The sequence below is a fragment of the Nannobrachium achirus genome, assembly GCF_963921795.1.
Source record: "Nannobrachium achirus genome assembly, chromosome: 21".
Taxonomy (NCBI): domain Eukaryota; kingdom Metazoa; phylum Chordata; class Actinopteri; order Myctophiformes; family Myctophidae; genus Nannobrachium; species Nannobrachium achirus.
This window is the reverse complement of record NC_137828.1, coordinates 36,998,192-37,020,780: the sequence shown is the minus strand read 5'-3', so window position 1 is coordinate 37,020,780 and position 22,589 is coordinate 36,998,192. Positions and strand designations below refer to the sequence as shown.

The following is a 22,589-nucleotide window of genomic DNA, read 5'->3' as shown; positions in this document are numbered from 1 at the left end:
AGTATACATTTACGTTTACATTTGGAAGATGTGATTTTTCACATTATAAATGATCCTGGTTTTGATTGATTGATTGATTGATTGATTGCATACTTTATTAACCGTTTATAAACAGTATAGTTGTACGATTTTACAATGACTGTTAAAAGGATAACACAAAAATTCCTTTTGGTAAAATCCTTTAATACAGTGGTGCTGATAGTGCTGCTGCAATATACAGTATAACAGTGGTTCTCAGTTTGGTTTGGATTAGGTCATGGACACCATAACTCCAGTGAGTTACACACCTGTTACAGTCCATTTGGTCCCCAGACCCCACTTTGAGATCCACTGCTATAGACCTATAATAATTGCTATAGTCGAAGAAGATAATCAGTTGATTTATAACTGTGTAGTAAACTGCTGTTGATCCATCCGATTTCCCTCACAGACAGGTATTGCCAAAACGTTTGACTTAGTTAAAAGACAAGCGTTTATACAAAAGTAACAGCCATGTTGACTTGAACCACAATTATACGCCATTCCTGTTTATATCCTAACTGGCAATTAAAATATCAGGTATCTTATGATTATAATGTCAGGCATGGTTACATATTTATGAAATAGCAAAAGCCGAGAAACATGACCCATATTGAATTGCACAAGACAGGACTGCTTGGTTCCGTTTAGGCAATTAGAATGGAATTTGTAATAATTTATTTACAAGATTGCCGGAACTGAGTGTAGCCTACTACACATGGAATGTGGATTATTCAAGTATTCAGGAACGTTTGAAGGGAAAGGGCATTTTGTCATTTCGAAATTAGAATTGGGATTAACCAAGTTGTGAGAACTAAATCATTACAATGTAATTACTTTTATACAGTGGGCAGTGCAGTGCACTGTAGTGTCATGCTCTAGATCTTTTTTTTGGGGCTTGTATGTCTTTATTGATAGGACCATAGACTGACAGGAAATGGGGAGAGAGATGGGGAGTGACACGCAGCAAAGGTCGTCGGGATCGGGACTCAAACCCATGAGACGCTGTCAGGCATCAGAGCCGTGACACACGCGCGCACACACACGCACGCACACGCACACACACACACACACACACACACACACACACACACACACACACACACGCACACACACACAGGGCTGGATTAACCATTGTGCCAGGGGGGCCTTTGCCAGGGGCCCTTGGCTCTCAGGGGCCCTTGGGGGAACTGGGACGCGTGGTCATTGACTATTAAATGTATACGTTAATTAAAAATCATCTGTTGTCTACAATCTTGGCCCACAGATGATCATCATGGCTTAAAATCCAAGCTTGGTAGCGTGCGTCGGGAGGGGTCAAGAGCTTTCCCAATAGAGCTACCATAACTCAGGGTGTATGTGTGCCCAATGCATTTATAAAGACATGTGTAGTCACCCATGTATGTTTGCATAGAAAATCCCAAAGTAGTGCATCATTGAACAATGGGAAGAACAAATCATTAGACCACTATGCCACCTCTCAGGCTCTCTTGGCACATGTCTCTTATTTAACACTTACTTTAAAAACTAAAAGATTATCGGCCAGGGGCTGATGGGTCATGACATACAAAAAGTCATGACATAGACTACAAGACAATACAAAACAGACAATACAGTACAGAACAACACAAAAGACAAGTTATCAATACATCAATACAGAAAAAAGTCCATCCATTCCTCCTCTGTGGAAATTCCACCAAGGAGGAATGGAGGAAAGGAAGCGGCCAATCAGCGTTGATGTTAGGGCCTACTGACAGCACGTTCTTTCTTCTCATCTACTTGGATACAAGCTAAAACAAGGCTTTAAAATGTGTTTTATGCTAGTTGCTAGCTGTCAATACATCACCCTTGAGTCCCTATACTTCATCATTTGATTTTGGGACTCACTTTTTTCCAGGTGTTGCGCCTACGGCGTCCGTCCGTTGGCATGGCAACGGTTGTTTTTTGTGTGTGAAAAGGTGATAGAGGTCTGACTTCGACCTCATTTGCATGACGAATGGATGGCGTCGGTCGCCACCTGGTGGGCAGAGGACAGAGGTATGTGTAGGTCTATATGTCTGTAAGATGTCATATTAACAACGTCTTTATATTGAAATTATGGATAGGCTAATTCATGAAAACCTTTCATGTATTCTCTATGTGATACAAAAAAATAGTAATCAATAACCATGACACCTGGGATTTGATCATGGAATCTCTGCTCTGAGAGTCTGATGAATTATGATAATGAATTTTATTTGTATAGCACATTTCAACATTTCATTTAGACTAAGCCCCCATGCCCCCCCCCCCTTTTTTTTGCCTTTGTATTTGATGTTATGCTTTTGAAACTGATATTATCCTAGATAAAGTACTATGTTCTATCCGTCTGTCTTGTTATGTTATATGAGATACTTAAAGTGTGGTTCCTGTGGAAATAAGCCTTGGCTTTCTAGGATCTCCTTTTAGTTGACCTTGTACCAGTGATTTGTACTGTCATGAAACTGTACTTTTTTCTATTGCAAACTTCTAATAAATTCTTCAATCAATCAATCAAAACAAAGTGTGCTAGAACAAAACAAAACAAATATGTTTAGTTTGAAGTTTAATAGTTCAAATAAACTATGATACAAATAGTTAGTTCAAATGAGATTTGAACCAGGCGGTGGTGACTGAATTGGAAACAGCACACTCCTTCACAATATTTTATGAATATCATGTAGCCTAATCTATCCATGGTCCCAATTTACCAGGACGATTCTCTCTGCTTTCTGTTATTTTTTTAAAGAAGTTATTCTGAACAGTTAGAAGGATTATACCTGTTCAGACTTGGATTCTGACAGTCCAATGTTGGCAACCCTGGAGCCTATGTGGTATGCGCCTGGACCAGTAGGCCAGTGAGCGCCCATGCTCTATACTAGATGTGGGATGTGTTAAATGGAAACACTAACTATAAGATTTGCTTTTGGCTTTTCTGGCTTAACAATAGATTTTTAAGTGAAGACTGACAGGAAAGAGGGAGAGAGAGAGATGGCAAGAGACGCAGCAAAGGTCATCAGGACCGGGATTCGAACCCGTGACACGCTGCTAGGCTACACTGTGCCTAGGTGCCTGGACCGCAACACCAGCTATCCGGACTATATACAGGTAAATGTATCTGTATTACTCAGAAATCCAATTGGTTTCTTTTTATTTAGTTCACTCAGGTAATAATATGAGACAAATTACATGCTTTAAGTAGCATTTCCAACCCTGGTTACAACTTGACCAAACTCTACTTTCAAATCCCAAATCTCTCCCTTTCCTCGTACCACATTTTGTGGTATATAGCCTACTGTACATATATTCAGAGTTTCCCTGAAAGCTCTGTTTTATTCTTTACAATGGATCAGCACGTTGGCCACCATCATGTCCTCCACCCTGATGATTAGGATTGGTATTCCAGATACAGCTGCCAGCAGGAGACATTGTCCAAGGCCCCTCCTTGGATCCCAATTCTCAGGCTTTTGTTTTTTAGGGTCATTTTTCCATTCCTCCTCTCCGAAAATCCCTCTCTCTCTCTCCCTCATTCTGAGCTTGGGGTCCAACTCGGCACAGCTGTAGAACTCATCATGCATCACAGCATTGTGATCCACCTCCTAAAGCCCACTGGATCAGCTCGCTGCCTGCCACTGCCGCGGGAAGCTTTCCTGTAGGGTCGTGGGTAAATATCCTCCTTTTTTTCCGTTTCCTACATTTCAAAATATATATATATATTATATTTCAAAAGATTGAAAAAGATCACACCCAGTATGAAGTGAGGGGTGCTATTATGAGTTAATTTCATTAAGCAAGCTTGGGCAATGTGGGCTGGGCCGGGACATACTGTACATACAGTACAGAGGCGGAACATACGTATAAGATCTACAATCTGCTGCTCACTGCTGCTGCATGTGTGTTTGCTACACCCTCTCTCTGAAGACCTTTGGAAAGACGGCCCCCAAAATGCCTCAATCATAGTCTATGAATAATAGACTGACATAATATACACTGGTACCAACATGTGTCCAACAAACAACATAAACTTTCTACATAATGAGGACAGGCAGAAATAGACAACGATCATAGGCACAAACAATCACACACACCTCTCTGTCCCTGGCACTAGTCAGTAACATCTGTAGTAGTGCAGTGGTTCCCAAACTGTGGGTCGAGACCAGGGGGTCCCCAGATGATTCGCTTAAAATGCAACATCACAAACGCGTCACAAACCAACATAGAGTTGGTAAGTATAAAAGTTTACAGGGAATCTATATCGCAGGGTGATGCGTTGTGAGCTTGCAGTTCAGCTTTTCCCCACAATATTTATCTGTGGAGCCGAGTCAAACAAAATGTCAGGGTTGACATACCCTAGGGTGCTGTGACACAGGTCCAGGGATGCCACAGAAAAGCTTGTTGATCAGGTATTTTTGGTGAATTCCCCCCCCCCCCCCCCCCTAGAAGAGTGATGATGGGTTTCAAGTTGGTTAAACGTGAAGTATAAAGTTATTTTCAATCTGTTCTATTACATGGAAACTGATATTCTCTCAAGCTTTCCTCGTTGACATACTGGATCATACATGAATGTATCAATGTAATTCAGGGGTGCCGTGGTGAAAAAGTTATTCACAGGGGTGACCCGAGCCATAAAGGTTTGAAAACCTCTGCTTTATTTGCCTGCGAGAGGAAGCAGGCCGTTCATACAAACAACCCTGGGGCTATCCTGACTTTTCCCCCAAGACTCCCCCTACTCCTCCCGGCCCTCCTATCATGATGACTACTTGAGCAGCAGTGACATCATCTTTGGATTGTCTGGGCAGGCCCTTTTTCTTTCTTACTTCTATGGCTTAGTTGTGGAGCTGTAATATTGGTGTGTGTTCCTCTTCTCATCCCAGTGTGTTGTCCTTTTAACAATTAAAGCAGAACAACAAAACAAATGTCACACTAAATCATAGTCACCACCACCTTTCTGTCCCCGGCAATAGTCGGAAACATCTGTAGTACTGCAGTGGTACTTATGATGACTATGGTACTAACTATGGATGACTATAGATGATTATGGTACTTACTATAGATGACTTTGGTACATTACTGACTATAGATGACTGCATGGCATGACCTTTTGTTGTTGGACAATGTTTAATTTTTTTTATTTTAGGACATCTTTTAACATTTTGCATGATACGTTTTTGACATGTTTTATTTTTTCTAGCATTTCCGTTTATTTCTTTGACGATAGTAGTCTAATAGTATGGCTTTTATTAGCCATTGTATTTATTTGACATAGTTTAGAATGAAGCAGTATATTTCCGAAGACACAGCACATGCAAAATAATAAAGTCAGACAAGTACTAGTCTGCCACTACACTAACTAAACTACAGTATTGTACTGTATGTATGTCAGTAAAACAAAACGTAATTGTTGTGTCGGAAATATGCTGAGAATCAGCTCCGATTGTTGATGTCAGCGTGCTCTGATACCAGTAAATTTATGAAGTCAGAGTAGATATTCATTAACTAATCTTGACAGGTTCATCTTTCAATTGAACATTAATTCATCCCATGCATAAAACATTATAAACCGTTACCCAGATGTGTGCAGAATACTGTAGTACAGCAAGGGTTCACAAACGTTTCAGTCCGCAACCCCCCAAAATAATCATATTTTAACGAACCCCCCGAAGAGGGGTGTAAGCCAGTCGTTTTCAACCTTCAGTCAGCGTCCCCCCAAAATAATGTGTGAACTGGGTCCCCCACCTTACCCTACCCTAACAGCACTTGAAATTGTAGTTGAGGCATTACATTTAGTTTGACTCGTTTCCACAGATATTGTGAAAATAGCAGATCTACAAGCTCATGCCTCACACAGAGAGGTTGTGAGCTTGTAGATCTGCTATTTTTTTTTTTTTTTTATATATTTTTATTGCTTTTTTTCCCATTTTAAAATACAGGACATACAGGGGTACTGTACTGTACATAAAATCACAAAACAAACCAAGAGACAAAATAAAACATATAACAAAGTACAAAAGGACAAAACAAAATACAGGAAGACAAAACAAACCCTAACGTATACCCACCCACCCTATGGCCCTGGGGGGAGACGATTGAAAATGTAATGAATAAGATAATAATAGTAAAACAGTAAAAAAAAAGGCGAAAATAAGCATGTATACACCTATACGGACACACAGACAGATACATACACATGCGCATACGTACATACCCACATACGTACACATACACATACACACACACACACATACCCATATATGTATATATATATATATATATATATATATATATATATATATATATATATATATATACACATACATACATACATACTCATATATATATATATATATATATATACACATACATACATACACATACGCATACATGCCCATACACGCATACATACATATACAGCATATACATACACACACACATACATATGCATGCATACATACATACGCATATACACACATGCATATACACATACATACACATATACTGTACATATACACATGCATTGCCTAATGTTTGTGTAAGTGGTTTTAGTGCATTCCAAGGCAAGGAGAGAAAATAATGAGAAAATAATAGAGGGGAGATTGTTAAATTTCAGTTAGTGAATTGATATGTAGTAGGAAAGGGTCCCAGGTTCTAAAGAAGTTGTTTAGGCAGTCTCTAGTTGTGAATTTAATTTTTTCTAGATGAATGAAAGTTGACAGGTCTTTTAGCCAGGAGGTTGTGGACGGGGGGGGTAGGACTGAAGCAGAATACGGCGCCTCGCTATGAGAGAGGAGAATTCAGTTACATGTGCCTGGTATCGACTGAGTCTGCCCACCTCAGGAGGCACACCAAAGATAGCAACTAGGGGACACAGAGACACCACAAAGCCAAAAACTGCAGAGAGGGTATCAAAGAAATGTTTCCAAAAGGAGTCAAGTTTAGGGCAGGAGTAGAAAGTGTGTGTATGGTCTGCAGGCGAGTGGAGACACCTGTAGCAGGAGTCGTTAGTGTCTGGGAACATTCCCTGAACGGCATGAACAGTGTATGGCATGAACAGTGTATGGAACTCTAGCCTCCCCCGCCAAATCAAACTTAGCTTCTTCTTTGCAACAGTGGAGTCTGTTCTCCTCTATGGCAGTGAATGCTGGACCCTGAAGCCAACCCTGCAGAAGTCTCTAGATGGGTGCTACACTAGAATGTTGCGTGCAGTACTCAACATCAACAGGAGTGCACGTTACCAACAGGAGCCTGTATGAGGGAATACCAAGGGTAAGCGAGAAAATTGCCACCAGAAGAATGAGACTAGCAGGACACTGCCAAAGACACCAGGAGCTTCCAGCCAGCAAATTGGTACTGTGGGAGCCAACACATGGGCACCGGTCGCGAGGACGTCCCACAAAAACATACGTGGACGTACTCAAGGAAGACGTAGGGACACCAGACACAGAACACCAATGAGCTGGCCAGATGTATGGAGAACCGAGATGACTGGAAACAACGATGGAGGGCTCGTCTGAGGACGACCTAGAGAGACATTCTACTCAACTTGGCCTTGGTGTAGTGTGTCCTATGGACCACTTTGAATTGGATGAGACACATGCGGGCGCATACACAAGAAAAGTTTATCCTGGTTAGCGCTGTATTCCACCAGTCCTCATCTAGCTCTGTGCCGAGTTCCCTCTCCCATGTATGTCTCAGCTCGGGGAGTGTGGATATTTTTGTAGATCTGCTATTTTCAGCTAAATGGAAAAACAAGAAATGCTTTCAACGTATAGGTTTTATCATAACACATATATTCCTCACCTGTAATCACTGGATCCTCGTCAAAAGCAAACCCTCCAACGTCCGTAAAACCACAATCTGACAAAAGAAATCCTTCCAATAAATATACTTTGGTCACTTATTTTTATTCATGATTAGCAGTTAGCAAAAGCTGTGGATTATTGTGTCCACATCCATAGCATTTTTATGAAGAATGAGTTAAGACAGACAAACACAAAAATGAGTTGAAATGTAAAGAACTTCAGGCTAAACTCTGGATTTCGCAAACGTCCGTCATCTGAAGACGCATCATTCTGTTGTTGTTGGGAGTACGGGATAGAGTTAAAAATCATCACATTTTTTAAAAAGAAACTGTTAAAAAGAATATATATATTATCAACAACAACAACAAAAAAAAAAGAAAACTAAATGTAGATCTAATAGGTGTCAAGGTGGAAATACATGGCATTGCCTATGACCTAAACACATCTGGATATTTTAGAACGGTCGACCAAGAGGTCTGTACGTAGTCCACACTCTCGGGAGTCCAAAGTCTTTTATCTCTCTCCCGTCCGTCCGTTTCTTTCTCGCTCGCTTTACTTTCTCCCCAGTCTCCTCTTGGAATGCTCACAATTTCCAGCACATACGTCCTGATATTTAAGTCTTCAGGTTTTTTTTTTTGAGTTTTGAATGTTAGTGTGTCCTTGTGTACATGTAGTTGTGTGTGCACAAGTTAATGTGTGTGCGCGCGTGTGTGTGTGTGTGTGTGTGTGTGTGTGTGTGTATGTCTTTATGTCTGTAAGTGAGAGAGATCAGGAGGAGGCCAGTGCCTTGATCAGGTACAGTTTGTCCCCCTGCTCGCTGGTGAAGATGGGGGCCTTTTTGTAGTGTTCCACCAGCTCCTCCATAGAGTTGAACTTGCGCTGTCCGATGCAGTAGAGGCTTTCCTTCAGCTGCACCTTGAAATGCTTGTTCTTGCCCTGCGCCTTCAGGGAGATGGAGAAGTCGTTTGGCTACAAGACAGCGAGGGAAAGAGACGGGAAGAAGTTGATTATTAGCCTTTATCAATTCATTAATCAATTAGTTAATAATTAAAGCAATTGTTAGAGGAATAAAATAACGCAGATGGAACATATTGTACGCAGCATGAGTGTTGATTTTACTCCAATCTTGAATCAATAAATCAATGACCAGGTGTGACATTGCGTTGGCTACTGGTTAGTAGTAGTTAGTAGTAGTTCCACTACCTTTTTTCACTGACGAAAACTAAATAAAAACTAAACTAAAACTAAACTATGATGACTAACAAATAAAAACTAGGCTAAATTGTTAGGGAGGGACGAAGTGGAGAAAAGATCCAGTAGCACTAAAAGACAAGTCGTTTTATGTTTGGTTGTGCTCAGGTATTGTGCTCTGAAAATAGTAGATTTTCAGCATGCAACCAAATGTAAAATCTGCCATTAAAATACAAATTAGTCAACAAAACCAACTGTAGATTTAGTCTTATGATGTTTAGTCGACTAAAACTGGACTAAAACATTTCAGATGACTAAAATGTAATTTTATTCAAAATCCCCACTGCTACCGGTACTGACCGATGACTCGCTGTCGCGGATGAGGAAGTCTCCCTCGGAGCCCCGCTGGTTGAGCGCCACCTCCGCCTGGTGGCGCGTCACCTTGCCGTAGTACCACTCCTTCCCGGCGAAGCGCCCCACGCCCGAGGGTGAGATGTAGTCGCAGTCGGGCGTGGGCGGCCCCGCGGGCGCCGCCAGCGGGTTGTTGGCCGTGGAGGTGGAGTCCATCACCGTGACGTAGTTCTTGGGCACCAGGCCCAGCTGCCCGTCCGCCTTGCGGCACTTCCACCACTCGGGGTCGTTCTCGGGCTTCTCCACCACGTCCATCACCTCGCCCTTCTCAAAGTTCAGCTCCTCGTCGTTGCCCGAGTTGAACGGGTAGAGCGCCTGCACCGTGTGCAGCACGCGGTTGCCGTTGGCGGCGCTGTTGGCCACCGTGAACAGCTTCTCCGTCAGCGACCCGGCGGGGTCTCCCATGCCGCCCACGCCGCCACCCGCCGTGCCGTCCATGTCCTCCGTGACGTAGTTGGAGGGGAACCAGCCGCAGCGGCCGCTGTAGCTGCCGCGCCACCAGCCGTCGCTGCACTTCTCCATCACCACCACGCGCGTTCCCTTCACCAGCGACAGCTCGTCCTCGCGCTCCGCTGTGTAGCTGAACTTGACCAGCGCCGGCAGGTTGAGGTCGTAGAGCCGCTCGCCGTTGTCCGCATACATGTCCGCATCGGCGTTGGAGGCCGTCTCCCGCATCCCCGCCTTCCTGCTCTTCACCTTTCCGATTCCTGGATAGAGAGAGAACAAACCGGGACACATACAGTGCGTTGGTCATGGTGCTTTTTACAGGCAAGAGAATGAAATGAACCACAGTGAATTAGGTCAGGAGCTTTAGCAAAGGAAATTTAATTTAAGGCTGTGACCCGACTGACCCCCCAAAATAACCATATTTGAACTGACAAGCACTTGGAACGTAGGAGTTGAGGCAGTACATTATTGTTTGATAAATATGGAGAAAATAGCCGATCTACAAGCTCCCAACACCTTGCAACGCAAGCGTCGTGAGCTTGTAGATCGACTATTTTCAAAATGTTTGATGCAGTAATGGTCTTTTTTCTTTTTAGGTATTAAAAAGGTCTTAAAGGAGTAGTTCACCCCCAAAATGACTTTTTTTCTATTGATTAGTCATGCCATGGAGACTAGAGTTCAATAATTTTTTTTGTTTTTTGTCGCATTCCTAAGACAAAAATGTGATAACAATAAATGTACCCCCATTCATTCCGGATGGTGACCCGTTTCGAAACGGGTCACCATCCGGAATCAATGGGGGTAAATTTACTCGAATCAAATTTTTGTCTTAGGAATGTGACAAAAACCAAAAAATATTATTGAACTCTACTCTCCATGGCATGACTAATCAATAGAAAAAAGTCACCTGGGGATCCAGGTGACAGTAAAGAAATCCACCTGGGGTCCGGGTGACGAAAGAAAAAAAATGATGTGAGGACGGGGCCCTGAACCAGGTTGAGAACCACTGCACTAGACCCCTAGGAGATGGTTTGAGGAGGTGGAGCACATCTTACACTACCCAAGCCGTGCTGCTCATAAGCAGAGTGCCCAGCATTGAACCCAGGTCATTGTGGTCCAAAGACCAATGCTCTAACAACTGAGCTACCCCCAGACGCTAGAAAGGGTTAGCTAAATTCTCTGTAAGTTGAATTCTCTGCTCATTGAGGCATGAACGTTTATGTAATCAAGGGGATCTACACTGCAAGTAGGTCCATCTGATGAGTTTGTTATAAAAAGAAGAAACAAGCCCCAATGGTGCTGTACGCAAAGGTTTTGTACCTGCACTATGGACACGTTTATGGCAAGAATCATACATACAGCATAGTAAGGATGGACGGATATCAGTTACAGTAGCACAAAGTCACAGTAGGACAAATGTAAAAATGCCTGACACTGAACGTTGTATTGAGTATGTACGTGCCAACAACACTAGCACACTGTTGGAAAAGATGGCTGCCGATTCTTATTCAGGGAATACGAACACTTTGAAACGGTAGGTACAAATAATGTTTTCTGACATCTGCAACACTAATCGATATCAAAGTTACAGTAAAGTTGTAGGTACACATGGTGATATTTATCTGAGGAAAGTGTGAAGAAAATCTCAGCCAATACCATTTCTAATCACACATTTCAGCATTTGCTGCTCGACTTGTGTCATCTGTTCACTGTTGTGAAACAACAAGTCTCATCATCACACTGTACCACACACACAAAGAAGACCTTTGAAAATAGCAGGCCGGCAGCGATAATAAGCATTAGAGGTTGTGTTGAAATACAGGGAGGGTTGAGTAGGCGAGTAGAGTCCACCTTACAGTATGTATTATCACTCCCTCGCCACATTACAGTACCCAGAGGCCTTAGCCCCCACGCCTTCCCAAAGCATTCCTGAGGATTAGGACCAGCGTCTAAAGAAATGAGATGGCAATAGGCCATATTCACACACGTTGGCCATTTGGCTCTTACATCATGCATCAGTATAGGGGTGGGCGATAAGGAAAAATACAATCTCACAATATTTTCCCAAGCTGTTTCACGATATACGATTTTATCACGATTCTTTTTCACGTTGGTTTTTATGGTTATTTTTCAAGTTACTTGACAAAAACTAGACTCTCTGGGTTCCTTTTGGGAGGTCGAAATTGAACTTTACAAGTATGTAACTCTTACAGTATACAAATGAAACCAAATGGACCCGTAAGGGTCCATTTGGTTTCATTTGTATACTGTCAGAGTTAAGTGGAGACCTTGACATTTTAAAGTTTGAGAGCTACTGATTTAGACCAAAATGCAGGTTTAAATTGAATTCTGTGTGAATCTCTGTATTAATGATTAAACAGGATTTTTTTTTGTATCACGATACGTACGATATCTCTGAAAAGGCATATCGTGGACCCATCGTATCGTCTCAACGATAATTATCACGATATCGCCCACCCCTACATCAGTACCTGTTACACTGTGTGACAGCCGAAGGAACGATTTACCTAAAAAACGTAATAAAAAAAAAACTAAAAGGAGGACAATTTGGAATGCTCTTGACTTGGCAGGAGAGGACATCATAGGTAGATTTATGTTGTCTGTTATGTTTCACAAAACTGATTCTGTGACTGAAAGTGACTGATTCACTGATTCGACGCATGAAATGGGTAAAGTCTCAATAATTGGTATGGTAATTTGCAGTTGACAACAAAATTCCCCACATATTTTAAAACGTTGGTAGCAGTTTATATAATAGTCTCACGTTGTCAATCGTATCAACAGCCTAACATGGCCCAAAATGTCTGACATACATACTGTATCTGTGTCTTACATAGCCTAGTCATAGCAGCCTACAACAGCAAGGATCGGCTGGATCAACTGCTATCCTTTACCCTTTGTGTTATACAGTTCGATCCAAGACTTTTACAACAAAAAGATTTCGCCTCATTTATGCGCCAAATCATGTGGCAATTTCGTCTGGGATGGCACCGAGGTGGCCAGCATCACACAGTGTGTGGTCACCTTTAGGGAAATAATTAATGAAAACAGGAATCAGCAGCAAAGATGGAGAAGTAACATTTTCACAAAAACACAGATTCATATCAATTCTTTGCCGACATAACTTCTGTTTAGGTAGGCTCAGTGAACTATTACGCCAAATGGTGCGAGTTGTTTTCGCAGAAAGGGGGGAAAAAGTGTGTTTAGAAATATTACTAAAGTACTGGAACATTCACTCAACCGTATCGCAAAAAAGACCAAAAAGAACCTACTGACAGAGAGCTCGTACTGTAATTACATATCCCTTCTTCTTGTTGTTTGCTAACATTCTAGCAAGCTCCTCTGCACTCCAGACCTGCGGTGAGTACAACTAGCTGCCTCACCTCTGACTAGGCAGGCAAAAAAGGGGCCAGTCACATTTCTGCGGCACTAATCACATTGTGTTAATCACCTCGGTTGCCCTGACATCTCCAGCCTGAGCCGGTCTGGCCCGCACCGCAGCTCTCCTCTCTCGTTCTGCCAACACTCTCCCCTTGCCCTCTCCTTCCTTTGCTCTGTCCTCCCGTCTCACTTTCTCCTGTCCCTTAATCTCGCTCCTTTTTCGTTCCCTCTTTATTTCTCACATGTTTTACTTAAGTGTGAGTGTCAATACTGCAATGTAGATATACTCTGTTACAAGTCCTCTATTCAAAATGTACTTGGGTAAGAGTAAAAAACTATCTGCATCAAAATATATTTAAAGTAACAAAAGTAGGGCGCCCGCTGGCCTACGTGCATACCACATAGGCATTGCCACATAATGCATTGATGCCAGGCGGCGGCGCCGGTTCGATTCTCGATCCGGATGACCTTTGGCGCATGTCACTCCCTATCTCTCCCCACATTTCCTGTCAGTCTACTGTCCTATCCAATAAAGGCATAAAAGCCCAAAAACAATCTTAAAAGTAAAGTAAAAGTAGTCATGTTCAAAATGAATAAAATAAAAAATAGGCGATCGACAAGCTCACATTGCGACGCATTGTGTGCTTGCAGATCGTCTATTTTCAAATGGCCAAAATATATAGAGAGCTGAAGTGGTTAGTGTGTTTTGTAATAAAAATCTACAAAGTAACTAGTAACAAACGTTTTCAAATAATTGTAAAGGAGTAAAATAAAATATTTTCCTTATTTCTTTCTGAGGTGTAGTGGGGTTAGGTAGAAGTAAAAGTATTGAAAACTGTCAGAATTGTACTTAAGTACAGTACTTGAGTACTGTTACCTTACACCAGTGCTCTTTACCCTCCTAGCTCCTCGTTAATGACAACGAGTTGATAAGTTGTCCACGATGTGGTGATTATGCAAAGGGCATATTTATCAACACTGCATCAACAGCGGTTTAGCAAAAGGACTAGTTTGTCTTTGTGCCCTTTGTCCAAATGTCAGCCAACGAAAGAGGTGAAATAAACATAAATGTCGGCTGGTTTTCTTGAGCAGGGCCAGCTTGCTATAGGCCCAGCTTACACAACACACAAACACAACACACGTAAGCTATATCCTTGCCTGCACCACAAAGAAAAAGACACTTCAGTGACAGTGACCAAAGGTTTGTGATTTAGCATGGGTCCTGTTGCAACAGCCCTACACTACGCAAGATTGTGCCTAGTCACACTCGCTCTGTGACCAGCCTAGATAGAAAGGGGATTACCGAGGCCCGCTGGCCTCTCCTTGAGCTACAGAGCCCTGAAGCCTAGCTTTTTAGCATGCTTGTGGTCATACTCTTTACTGGACAGGAATTTCCCTCTTGGCAGCCTGGCAGCAGATTAACCAGCATGTGAAACACATGCATACTGCAGATAGGACAGTGACAACACCAGTGCTGCCACTTTCCAAGAGGAGACTCAGCAAAACCCAGAGGGCCCATTTTTGAAACACTTTCCAAGTTGAATTAACTACATGAACTAGAGAGGTGTACCGATACCGATACCCATGACTTGCGTATCAGTCGATACAAAGTACCTATCCAATACCAGGGTGTAATTTAAACAAATCTAAGACAGTGGTTCTCAAAAGTGGGGTCCAGGGACTCTGAGTTCCTTGAGGGAGTTCCATATGGACCCTTACAGGCCTGTTAACTCTGAGAGTTATGGTGTTCCTTGAAATGAAAAGTTTTGAGAACCTTTGAGTTCTAGGAATAAATCAGAATTCCATTAATAATTGTTAATGTGCAGCTACAAGTTAGTAAAATTATGATAGCACAGTAAGAGTATAAAACAGTCGTGCAACATCAACTGAAGCATTACAAATAAAAGACTGTAAATGAAATATCATCATGTGATACATTACGTGGTATCGGAATGGCATACAAGACTGGCAGTCTCACCGATACCAGCATATTAAGCAGTATCAGCAGCTTTTCAGACACTGGTATCGGTATCAGAACAACTCTAACATGAACCCTAGCATCACTACACTGGGGTGGTGACACGTTGTTTAACATCAGGTATTTTCAGCACAGAGATTTGGTGTAGAGGATCTAGTATAGAACCCCTGAGGCCAGGGAACTCCAGTCAACTGTGTATAAAGGGTTTTAAGTGGTTTAACGCTCTGGGTTGTGCTGTGCAGTGACCAGCTCTAGCAACCACAGTCACAGGCCGTCACAAAACATACCATCATAAGGCTACTTTCGGATAATTTGTCCAGTAAAACAATAAAAGCAATGGACCAATCCCCAATCACATACACACCCATTGTAACAGTTACAATGGGTGTGTATGTGATTGGGGATTGGTCCATTAAAGGATTACTTCACCACTTTTCAACCTATCTTCATATAATAGGTTGTCACTAATGTTCATAATAAAATTGCAAAATAAAAGAAATCGACTCTGTCCAAGTCTCTTAGGAGAGCTGTGGGAAGTTCAGAAATCCACAGTCTTGTGACATCATCAATGGGGAATCCAAGAAGAAAATGCAGGCTTTATATTCCTGAAAAGTTGCAATGTTAAAGTGGAAGCTATTGTTCTTGCGATAATAAAAATCAAAAATATTATTTAAAAAATATTGTTAAAAGAATTATCTGTCAAACGATGATGTCACAAGACTATGGATTTCTGAACTTCCCACAGCTCTCCTAAGAGAGCTGTTTTGCAATTTTATTATGAACATTAGTGAGGACCTATTATATGAAGATAGGTTAGTGGCAAAGTCCTCCTTTAAGAGTTGTTCCGATAACAGTATCGGAAAAACTGCTGCCGATACTGCCTAAAATGCTGTATCGGCGAGTATGCCAGGGTATGCCATTCCAATACCACCAAAAGAGTCCATTTGAATCCATTTGTACACTCTCAGAGTTACAGACCTGTAAGGGTCAATTTGGAACCCCCTCAACTGTTACACGCTGAGGAAGGCCTATTGGGACGAAACGTTCATTTGTTTGCTGCTGATGGGGGAGGAAACCTTCAATAAAAAAGGACAAAAATCCACTCGTCAGTCGTCCTAGACAATTTGCCCTCCTGGCCCCCAAACTGTGGAATAAACTCCCTGTCGCACTTAGAACTACAGACTCGCTTCCTGGCTTCCGCCGTGGACTGAAGACTCACCTCTTCAGACTCCACCTAAACCCATAGCACTACTGTAACACTCCCCTTCCCTCAATGACCATACATGAAGCTAGATAGAATTTTTTAGGTTTTTAGGTTTTAGAAGTTTTTTACTGATTAGGTACGTGGTCTATGTTATTGTTTTTTCTAGATTGATATTCCTATGCATTGGTTATATTGTTGTTAATGTACTGACATATTATCTTGCTTATTATAGTGATGTGTATTATCTGCTTATTGTAAGTCGCTTTGGATTAAAAGGATCAGCTAAATGCCTAAACAGTAAACTGTAATAAACATGAAGAATTTGTTCTAAAGTGAGAGCTGGTGTCCTTGTTCTAAACCCCCTCAAGGAACCCACAGTCCCTGAACCCCACTTTGAGAGCCACTGTCCTGGATTCTTTTTTAAATTAAACACTGGTCTCGGCCGATATGCGAGCTTGGTACTGACCGGCACCCAATTTAGGGGAAACTAAATCGGTATTGTGAAGGAAAGAAAATCTCTAAAAGTGATACCTTGCACTTCTCATTATGCATCGATCACATTTCTGTCAGCACGAGCCTGTGGGGCTGCCTGTCACCAAACAACTATTTGACGTAACATAGGCCAACAGCAGCAGACCAGACACAGTTAAGACTAGAGGCAGACTTCGATTGCAGACACAGAGAGCAGATGAAAAGCGGTGACTCTTTATTTCTGATTACGTTCGCAGGGCTGCTGCTTGCATAATCAAAAATCAACTCGGTGAAATTATACAGGAAGGCAGGGTGTAGTCCCCAGGGACAGTCCTGAGAGAATGATGTGTGCATATACAGTGTGTGCGCGCGCGTGTGTGTGTTTGTTTTCTGAGCAGCAAGAAACATGACTAATGTAATGACGCCACACAACTAAACCTTCTTCACCGCAGATAAATTGTCGCCGAAAGGTTGCCTCCTGTGACTCAACAAGAGTCGAGGGGGTAAATTTCATGGTAGAGCTGCAAGTTCAGAGTCAAAGTGCTTCCAGGTAGACCCTATCATTAGTCACTCACAGCTCCACATAACTACAGCCTGCAGACACACAGTTAGGTCTGCTGTCTATGGCTACGTCTAGTTATGCCATCATCCCTGCTTAGCAGAAGGCCAACGTCAAATCAGACAAAGAAACAAAAAACTAGACGAAACAACAGGTATGAAAAAAACAGGGTGATAGGACTGTCACGATGATGACATTTTACTTGACGACTAAATGTCACTCGTTAACGATGTAATTGTGTTTCTGTCGTTGATCATTGGAACATTATGAATAGAAATACAATTTCTGTTTGGCTTTTAGGCTTCGTAAAAAATAGTTGCAAAGTTACAAAGGGCAAATAATATAACAAATATTTAATAACATTATGCTTTAATAGTGGATCTATAGGATATTTTTAACATGGAAATGATTATGGCGATTATAACAAATTATTGTGCAAAGAATTATTGTGATTATGTGTTTAATTGTAATAATTGTGACAGGCCTCGGGGGAGAAATCAATCCACACAGCTTCAAATGAAACAGTGTGATTGATAGGAGGAAAGCTACAAAAGTCATTTCTTTGGTAAAAGCTGATGTCTGCCAACACAACTCGCCATCATTTCAGCCATCCTTCAATGTCAGATGAGGATAAGAAAGGATAACAATTCCAAAATGAGTTTGATAGAACGACCTGAAGTATAACAAATGCAAGTGGGGAAGGGAAAAAAAGGAAAGTAAGAAGGTGCAGGTGCAAGCTCCAGGATACGGAGCACAGTTGGAAATTGAATGACCTAGTTACTGTAGCTCCAAACAAAAGGCCAGAGAGGTGAGCTCCACATGAAAACAGCCTCTTTTTAGCTTAAATCGAGTACATCTAAACTTGGGCTTCCTGGCCAGGTGACATCTCGTTATCGCACGTGTTATCACTGGAATTGTCTTGGCGGATGCTTCCTGATGTAGTCAAATGAACGCTTTGCATTAAGCAAGCATGGAACTACAAAACTAGCTACGTTGGCTCGGCTGCTAAGCCGAAGCCAATGTTACAGAAGGGAAGGAAGGAGGATTTGCATTGCCTATCTCGGTGGTTCCCAAAGGTTTTTTTTTGCTTGTGACCCAAAACGGAAATGAGACGTTTGCCTGTACATCGGCTATTTTCACCATTTCATCAAGATTTGTTTTCTAATTTATGGAATTTCTTACATTTTTATTTTATTTATTCATGAAATGTCATAGAAAGAAACGTAGGAAACAAAACATAAAGAGACCCATAAGAATTTGTCTGCGACCCACAAATGGGTCCTGATCAACTGTTAGGGAAACAGAGCACTATCTTATGTATATCGGCCATAAAGCTCTTACTTAATATTTGGACAGGGTGGGGAACCTCTACCCCGTTGGGATAGGGTTACACCAGGGTTGTTAGGGTTACTTTTAAAAAGGAATCCCCTACAGTTACAAGTTACTTGCAAAGATAATGTAGTCAGTAACGTAATCTGATTATCACAATTTAAAAAGTAACTACTAGTTACTTTCAGTTACTTTTGGATTACTGTTTTAGCAAAACTCTTTAATTAAATAAAACAAGTTTTACCATTGATAACTAGACAAGAATATTGAGCCAATGAAATTAGGAAAAGGACAACAGAATTTTACTTAAGCGAAGTGGCAGTACTTTACGCTGATTCGACTTGATTATTTTATTGCTTGGCGTTATAACTTATTTGTAAAATTGATGAGGGCAAGGGGAGAATGTAATCCAGCATGTAACCCCCATCATTCAGATCCGTTACTGTAATCCAGATTACACATTTTAAAATGTAACCTGAGACTTTACAAGTTACCTGTTTTTTGTAATCTGATTACGTAATCCCGTTACATGTAATCCGTTACTTAACAACCCTAACTTACACACTAAGAAGTACAGTATGAAGAAAGAGCACAAGTTTCTCTGGGGGTCCCCCAGTCAACAGATGTTTTGGATCCAGTGTCACAACTCATAAGTGACAACTTTAAGCAATCTTAGATAGGCCTATGTGTTATGTTAATTTAATGCATATTCTCTGTGCACGAGAATGCTACGCAGTACGCACACCAACGTCCTTATAGTGGTGCCGGCCCACGAGAGAATAAAGTGAATAGTGAATAGAGACAAGGACTTGGCCGCACACACTGGTAGCCACAGTGCCAATATTTTATCATAGGGAGCAGAGTAAATAAACCAACGTTTCAGCAGGTAAGTGTCTTCATACCCTGAAGAATAAACGTACTGTAACTGCCAAACCGTTGGTTTATTTACTTTGCGTCCTATAATAGAATATTGGTACTTTGGCTATGAATGTGTGTGGCCACCTTCTTGTCTCTTGAAGACCACTATTAAATGTATATTCTATTAAATGTATATACTATTAAATGTATATTCTCCCCATTGACTTAAACTGCATTGTGACACCGGTCTCACTACTGACTTAAGGCCTGTCCATACTGTGACCGAAACCAAAGATTTCGGTCAAAAGGTTTTTGACCATAAAATTATGTCCCTCGCGACTTCTGAAAAGCATTAGACCGAATTAGAGTTTGGAAATTTGCACGTCGGAAAGTCCAACTCACCGAACATTTCGGTGATACTATGGACAGGCCTTTAGGGCACTGCCAAGAACATTACATATCATAGGGTTAGTAAAAAAAAAAGTAAAACAACACCCAAGGCCAAACAGTCACAGCATCTGTCAAACTGCTAAATCTGTGCAATTCACTCCCTCCAAATGACTACATTTCCACAGTACAAGAGTGGATGCAAAGTAAAAGTCAGCGCCGAGTTAGCAGTTTGTAAATACAAATATGACGATGGCAGGAATACTCAACCTGTAGCTTCAGAGTGACAAGTGTCTGGGTTCCGCTAACTGTAGTAGAGGCAGAGGAAGGACAATTCTGTCTTTCTCTGTCGCCACACTTCCCTCCACCTACGGCCTAAACACCACCTACAACATCGTGTGTATGAGTGTTTCTGTGTGTGTGCGTCTGTGTGTGTGTGTGTGTGTGTGTGTGTGTGTGTGTGTGTGTGTGTGTGTGTGTGTGTGTGTGTGTGTGTGTGTGTGTGCATTTGCGCACGCCATGTGCAAGCCATAAGCTACTTGGAGAAGCCTTTCAAAATGGGGAAGGAAAATGAACTCATTGTGCACTGGAAATTCTTCTCTCTCTCCACGTCAAACGCTCTTTCCTGCGAGGTTCCTGCGAAGAGGATGCTGAGACGGGAAGCGCTGTCACATCAAATGCCAGTAAATCAGAGAAAGAAGAGAAAAGAAAACAACCAAACAAAACAAAACAACTACCAAGACCAAGACCACCAACAAGTTCACTTTTTCTTTAAAAAAAGATGAGGTAAGCTGGCGGGGAGCAGACGAAAGTACTGGGGGGAGTTTATTCGACTAACAGCGAGAGACAGGAACTGGGGTTCTCGTTTTCAACGCTGGCCTCCCTGTCCTGGCTGGCTGTCCATTGTCTGCCAGGGCCCTCTCTCGACCCCTCCGCTTCCCTCCTTTCCAAAGCTCTTCCTCTGTGGGCGACAACACCCCGCGTCAGCCTGTCTGACAGTGCCTGAACATCCCCCTCATCTAACGGACCACTTGGACCAGCTTCAAAATGGGAACGCTTTAGTATTTTTGAGGGGAAATGTTATATATTTTTTCTGGTTTTAACCTTGATTCTAATTATGAAATCTAGATTGTCCCACTTAACAGTTGACTGACAATGTGTAATATCCTGAAACTAGTCAACTTGGTCATATTCTAGCATTACCTGAGCCAATTGTTACTTAGCAACAGTCAGCAAAAATTGATTATCTACAAGCACACTGCTATTTTCGCATAATGTTCGCCTATTATGAAATGCCTCAGATGGGGACTCAATAGAGAGTCCATGGGGTTAATGTATGCCTCTAAAAGTGCCTTCAGGCCACTGAGAACTCAGTGTCACATGTTCCTCACATACTACAACCAGATGGCAGTCAATATGGCAACGCGCGTTGGGTTGAGCGCAGAGCATATGCACAGAATGCCACTAACCACATGGGAAAGACAAAGGACGTGAACAGAATGTGTGCAGGGTTTGGAGTGTTCCACAAATCGTTGTTGTCAGGAGGAAACCTTGTATGTCCAAAACTGTTTGTTTTGTATTTATCATTTTAAAAATGATTTAAAATTGTGAAAATAGCCGATCTACAAGCACACACCGCCTCGCACCGCGAGGCGTTGTGTGCTTCTAGATCTGCTATTTTCACTATTTGTATGAAGAAGTAGGGCTTTAATTTACAAAAAAAAACATTTTTCAGGTTTCTGTCCGACCTTTTTTCACCGATCCAGTAGAAATAAAAGACAAGCCATTTTATGCCCAGGCTACACCAGGCTTTTCAAAGCGCGCGTATGTTGCATGCGTACAGTGCGTTTGGAAAGATACAAATATGATATCAATGATACCATATACCAGGCGCGCAGACTACACGAGCCCCGCATGCGCAGGCAATAAAAGTAGGATTGGCGGGAATGCACTGAAAATAGCAGATCTACAAGCTTGTTTCTGTCAACAAAATTTGCTGTCAAAATTAACAGCAGTGGAGGTTGCCCTCTTCTAAAACAGTGGTTCTAAACCTGTGGGTCGGGGTGGGGTCCCCAAATTATTAGCTTAATGTGCAACATTGTTTTCTCACTCAACAGTAAACAAACCAACTTAAAGTTTAAGTGTATAGTATAGAGCAGGGGTGGGCAATTATTGTTTTCCATGGGGCCACATGAACAACATAAAATATTGTGGAGGGCCAGGCCAAAAGGCAGTGAATAAACAGTCCAAATGTTGTTGAAAACCCGGCATTCGGCATCGACTTCTCTTTTTTTAGCCACTTTAGCAATATTTTTGATGGGTAAGGTAAGGCAGGTCGTCTTGACTTGTGACCAGTCTGACCACCTGCTTGTTATTGAGACAACATCCAATGATCACACACACGTGCTGATGTACGCATTGCGTCCATATGTATGTACGTGAATACAAAAATAAAACAAATGCGGCTTTAGTCCATGCATGAGGTACAATTTGAAAATTAGTTTATTTTGTAATTTG

The 22,589-nt window shown here is 41.9% G+C and overlaps 1 protein-coding gene across 2 annotated transcripts in view; it reads right to left on the bottom strand.

The window, feature by feature from the left end:
* Positions 1 to 7,955: 7,955 nt before the first annotated feature.
* Positions 7,956 to 22,589, bottom strand: part of nck1b (NCK adaptor protein 1b) — a 69,285-nt gene continuing 54,651 nt past the window's right edge. For both annotated transcript variants that reach the window (XM_080751883.1, XM_080751884.1), the window contains 2 exons: positions 9,387 to 10,144; positions 7,956 to 8,804 (listed from right to left, as the gene is read on the bottom strand). In XM_080751883.1, the coding sequence (XP_080608009.1) occupies positions 8,604 to 8,804; positions 9,387 to 10,144 (959 nt within the window). In that variant the 3' untranslated portion in view covers positions 7,956 to 8,603. The remainder of the gene's footprint in view (positions 8,805 to 9,386; positions 10,145 to 22,589) is intronic.